At 41.4% G+C, this 6000-nt stretch overlaps 1 protein-coding gene across 1 annotated transcript in view; it reads right to left on the minus strand.

Annotated features, from left to right (window-relative positions):
• Window positions 1–5301, minus strand: part of NRDE2 (NRDE-2, necessary for RNA interference, domain containing) — a 52711-nt gene extending 47410 nt beyond the window's left edge. Inside the window, exon 1 of the mRNA XM_077123312.1 lies at window positions 5115–5301. Within this exon, the coding sequence (XP_076979427.1) occupies window positions 5115–5178 (64 nt within the window). The 5' untranslated portion in view covers window positions 5179–5301. The remainder of the gene's footprint in view (window positions 1–5114) is intronic.
• Window positions 5302–6000: the final 699 nt, after the last annotated feature.

The raw sequence follows: 6000 nt of genomic DNA on the forward strand, positions 1-6000 counted from the left end.
CTCAGATGTGGCCTCTCTCTCTCTCAGCCAACATGGCAAGCAAACTCACAGTCCTCCCCGTCTCACCATGGGACATGACTCCCAGAGGTGTTAATCTCCCTGGCAATGTGGGACAGAAATCCTAGAATGAAATGGGACTCAGCATCAAGGGATTGAGAAAACCTTCTCAACCAAAATGGGAAAGAGAGAAATGAGACAAGAGATTTAAAACAGAGTTGAGAGGTTATCCTGGAGATTATTCTTACAAATTATATAGATATCCCTTTTTCAGTTTAAGATGTATTTGAGAGGCAAGAGGGAAGTGCCTGAAACTATGGAACTGTGTTCCAGAAGCCATGTTTCTTGGAGATGAGTATATAATGATACAGTTTTCACAGTGTGACTGTATGATTGTAAAAACCTTGTGTCTGATGCTCCTTTTATCTATGGTATGAACAGATGAGTAAAATATATGGATTAAAAATAAATACTAGGGGAACAAATGTTAAAAAAAAATAGATGGATACATGGGGAAAAATGTACCTATTGCAAACTATGGACTATGGTTAACACTAATATTTTATATTCTTTCATTAACAGTTAACAAATGTACCACACCAATACTATCAGTCAACAGGAGGGGTGGGAAGGGATAAGGGGTATAGGAGGATTAGGGCTTTATTTTTTATTTTTATTTCCTTTCTGGAGTAATGAACATGTTCCAAAATTGATCATGGGGATGTATGCACAACTACATGATGATACTGTGAGCCAGTGATTGTATGCCTTAGATGGTCTGTATGGTGCGTGAGCATATCTCAATAAAACTGTATTTAAAAAAATAAAAAAGATAGTGACTACAGCGAAGCTGAGCAAAATCAGCCTTTCCATGGGAAGTTAACCCACAATGTGGAGGAACCCAGGAATCCTAAAGGTAATGTTTAAACAACCATAACCCCGACATCCTGCTTTCATAGTGTGGTTAATAATACCAATTCTGGAGTCAGAAGGACCAGTGTTTAAATAATTAATGGCTTTAATGTTTATTAGCTATGCAACTTTGGACAATATACTTCATCTCTGGGTCTCTTTCATTCAACACTTTTTTACTGAGGGCCAGGCACTATTCTAGATGCTAGGGATACACCTTCAGCAAAACAAGCCCAACATTATTCTCAAGCAGCTGACATACTGGCAGCCGCTTTTCTTGACTGTGACAAATGCCAAGATAGAGAAAATATACAGGGTATAACGAGAGCAAGAACTAGGTCACCTAATTCAAACTAGGATGGATTGGGGAAAGCTTCCTGGGAGAACATCTCAGCTAAGACCTCAAGGATGAGAAGGAGTTAGACAAAGATGCAGGGAATAAGAGTATCTTAAGCAGAGGAGATAGCCTGTGCAAAGGTCTGAAAGAGAGAATGACTCTGGAAAATAGCAGGAAGTTATAGGCTGGACCACCAGGAATAAGAGAAAAGGTAGGGCAAAATGAAACTGGAGGAGTAAGGGCCTTTAAAAACTTTTGTCAGAGAATTTGGATCTGCCCTACAAGCAACAGGCAGACACTTGAGAGTTTTGAGCAAGAGTGACAAAATCATATCTAGTGTTTGAAAGATCAGAAGCAAAGAGTAATGTGTTTAAAGGCACAAATGCTGAAGCAAGATGGAGCTCAAATCTTGGCTCTGTGATTTACTAGCCACATGACAAGGAGCAAGTTATTTACTGGCTCTGTGCCTCTCTTTCCTCCTCCATAAAAATAGATGGTACAGTACTAATGAAGATTCGATAAGCTAGTATTTATAAAGCATTCAGATCAGTGCATGGCACAGTGTTTTAAAATATATACACTGTTAAGTTCTTGCTGTGTGTGGAGAGTGCTTCAGGGAGGACTAAAGATATTTAGTAGGACTAAAGATGTCTAAGAGGCTACTGTAGTACTCCAGGAGATAATGGAGGCAAAAAAAAAAAAAAATGAGGCAGGGGAAATGTAGACAAGAGAGAAACTAACAAACGTAAGAGTTTTTTAGGACAGATGAACTGAGTAAGGGAGAGGAGGGAATCAAGGTCTGCATCTAGGTTCTTGGCTTCAGGTAACGATGATGCCGTTTTCTGATATTCAGAGAAGAAGAGAAGGTATAGGAAAAGATAATCTGTTTAGTTTCTTCCCCAAATAAAGACAATATATCTACCTCACAGGTTGTAAGGAAGATTAAATGTGTTGATACACCGTTTTTCATCCCAACTCTGTCCAAATATTGCACTCTTAGGCAACAATGTTCAATGTTTTAGGGTATGCAACCTAACACTCTAAAAATGCAGGAAGAAAGTGTTCAAGAATTGGAGGAAGCAGATACCAGGGGCTCTCTGCTGCCTATAACACAGTGGAGGTTGTGCTGGTTTGACTGTTGTGTACTTCAGAAAAGCTATGTTCTTTTTCCTAATCCAATCTTGTAGGAGCAGATCTATTGTTTAGGGTGGGACCTTTTGATTAGGTTGTTTTCCATAGAGATGTGAGCCACCCAATTGTAGGGGATATCTTTCTGATTATTTCCATGGATATGTGATCCACCAAGTTGTTCAGGTGATTTCCACCCATTCAAGATGGGTTTTAATCAACTTAACTGGAATCTTTTAAGAGGGAATCATTTTGGGAAAACCTCAGAGTCGACACAGAGACTACTGGAGATGCAGAAAGAAAATGCCCCCAGGGAAGTTGTTCGAAACCAGAAGCCAAAAGACCAACAGATGTCAGCAAAGTGCCTTCCTAACCACCATCAGCCTTTCTTGAGCCAAGGTATCTTTTTCTTTGTGCCTTGGTTTGGACATTTTTATGGCCTTACAAATGTAAACTTGTAATCACCAGTTTACAAGAAATAGCGGGCTAGAAGAGCATGTTAAATGATAATATAAAGAGTCAGTGGAATGTCTGCAGGGCAAATTACTCAGTTTCCTCAACAAATAAATCACATGAGATAATGGAGAGGAGGGAGAAATTATTTTATATTAAAAGAGACATAGCCACAAAATGCAATGTTGGACTTTTTTTGATCCTGACTTGAACAAACCAAATGGAAAAGGTCATTTTTGAAACCACTTGGGAAATATGAACACTAACTAGCTATTAGATGATATTATGGAGTCATAGCTAATTTCATTATGCATGATAGTGTTGTACTTAAACCTGGAAAAAAAATACTTTACATTTTTTTGCACTTTTACATGCAGTACCTCTGCTCCTACATACACAGAGGATGTCCATTAAATACTGGTTGAGAAAAACGTCAAGAGTAACACTCTCCTGTAAACCTTCAATGCCTTTCTCCCAAAATAGAAGGATAAACCATTAGCCTGTTACTCAAATCACTATCCTCCCTCACCCTCTGTGCTGGTTTAGACCTGTAATATACTCCAAAAAAGGCCATGTTCATTTAATCCGTCCCTATGGGGCAGACCTTTCGTGAGTAAGATCTTTAGTAGATGTGACCCAGCCCACTCAAGGTGAGTCTTAATCACTTTACTGGGGGTCCTTTATGAGGATAAGCAAGAGAAAATGCCCAGAGACATTTGGAGAGAGCCACTGAAACCAGAACCACGGAGAGAAGGAGCAGTAGACATCACCATGTGCCTTCCCACATGACAGAAGAACGCTGGATGCCAGCAGCCTTTCCTCAAAGGTATCTTTCTCTTGATGCCTTAATTTGAACATTTTCATGGCCTTAGAATTATAAATTTTTAACATTAATAAATTCCCATTGAAAAAGCCAACCCATTTCTGGTATACTGCGTTCTGGCAGATTTAGCAAATCAAAACACTATCCCAACCACATTCCCACCTTTCCTCTTTATGCCCCTATATTTCCAACCAACCTGGGGTATAAGTAGTTCCCTGTACAGGCCTGGTGCCCTTCTTCCCAATCCCTACACACTTCTCAATTTTAATAGTCCTGGAATGCCCTTCCACTATCTCTAGCATCCAAATCCTATCCTCTTTGAAAACCCATCCCAAAAGTTAGCTCCCACATAGAGCTTTCTTTGAAGCTCCCATTACAAGTCAGTATTGCTATAGTTTGCCTTGACATCCTACTTCATGCAATCAGTTATTTTTTAGGCAGATTCATGCAGTCATAAAAAAGTATATCAAGTATCTACTGTTGGTTTGTGCAGGTAACAATGAATATTTATTGAACCCCTGCTATATCCTGAGCCTGTGCTAATATGCTGCAATAAATTCACAAACCAGGTCCCTTACCTCATGGAGATTATAGTCTCGTAAAAGGAGAACAATATCATACTAATTACATAAAACATCACTCAGTTATTTAAAATGTTTCAAAAAAGGAAGTATAGGTGCTATGAGTGGTTATAATGGGTCAGACACAACTGGGCTGTGCCACACAATTGTGCACGATTTAGGATCAGTTTCTTTTTAAAAGACTTCCTGTGAGCCTCTTTTTTTTTTAGTATTTTGTGTGTCTCAAGTTTTAACACCGCACAATTCCTAGGAATGTTTGAGGCTTGAATAAAAAATACGCAAAGCCATAACCCGGCACACACGTAGGCCCTCAATAAATACATGTTCATTCTTTTCCCTAGAAGTTGTACCCTTCTGGAGAGCAGAAACAGTTGATTCGGGCTTTGTATCCTATTCCGCTATCTCAGGGCCTGCCGAAAGACACGAATCCAATAAAGATCTCATAAGTAAGTAAGACAGTAAGGGAAGAAAAATGTAGGAATAACACATAGCATTTGCATCAAAAATCTTGATGAGATGCGGAGCACCATTATTCTCATTTTACAAGTGAAGAAACCACGGCTCAGAGGAAGAATGGGATCCAACAATCATTAATACTGAAGCTCCAGCTCCAGGGCCTCTCTCCGCTCTTCCTCCTTCCGTAACTCTAAAGCTCTAGCCCCCAAAACCCTGCCTTGGCGTCCCAGAAGAGGACAGGAGGAGGCCAGAGAGAGGCCTGAGCGAGGACAGGAACCCTTCCCAGGTGGCTTTGCAGTGCCACAGAGAACGCTGGGATGCAAACGAGTGGATAAACAAATCCAAGGCAGGGGCCGAGAAGACTGGGCCCCGAGAAACTGCACCGTAAGGCCGCAGAGCCCCTCCTTCGGCCCTTTTGTTTGCTTACCTTTCCTGGAGCTTCCGCTGTCGGCAGCCTCACTAACGCCCGCAAAAGCCGGGAACAGCGCCATGATCACGGGCCTCACCTCCGTTCCCCTCAACAGAAATGGCACCGGCGACCGAGCGCCAGTCTTGCGCCTTTCCCGGGTACGCTGCACTCTGGGAAGTGTGGTTCCGCACGCCTCATCCGGCTTGACTGCAGACCCGGTGGGCGGGGCGGGGCGGGGTTATGTGAGAGGGACTTGTGGGTGGGCGGGGCGGGCGGGGCTTAGAATGGGGCGGGGCGGCGCGACTTCCGAGCCCTGGGTATACTGGGGCTTTATCGAGAACCGGAAAGTCCGGAGAAGTATTTACACAGAGCGGAAAGGTATTGGGAAGTTGGTGCTAGGATTCTAGCCAGATCCCGACCTCTCATCTCACCATGACTGGACCAAATTAATCAAGCCTTCCAAAATTTCAGTTTCCACATCTGCTAAATGTTGAGATTAAATGAAAATATTATGTAAGGTGCCTCTGACTCTGAAAATATAATGTAAGGTGCATCTGACTCAAAGCCGTGTGAGATATTCAAACTCAATCAGATTGCCATTTGAAATATCCTAGGACTAGGAAAGAATGCGAGGTCCTATCAAGTTCAAACTCTTTGCTAGTTAGAAAATCCATTACAGCCTATGAAGTGTTCTTGACCAAAATAATAACAGGAATTGAATCTGAATCTAATCAAGCCTATTAAGGGAAACAGAATAGAGGACAACCTAAAGACTTCATACTACCTTGAAACAATCAAACAAATCTAGAATGTGGGAAATCAATAGAGAACAAATAACCTGGTTTCGTCAATAATCGATGGCTTTAAGCAGGCAGGAAATTACTATAGATTAAAAGATCTTAGA

Source organism: Tamandua tetradactyla, chromosome 12, assembly GCF_023851605.1.
Source record: "Tamandua tetradactyla isolate mTamTet1 chromosome 12, mTamTet1.pri, whole genome shotgun sequence".
Classification (NCBI taxonomy): domain Eukaryota; kingdom Metazoa; phylum Chordata; class Mammalia; order Pilosa; family Myrmecophagidae; genus Tamandua; species Tamandua tetradactyla.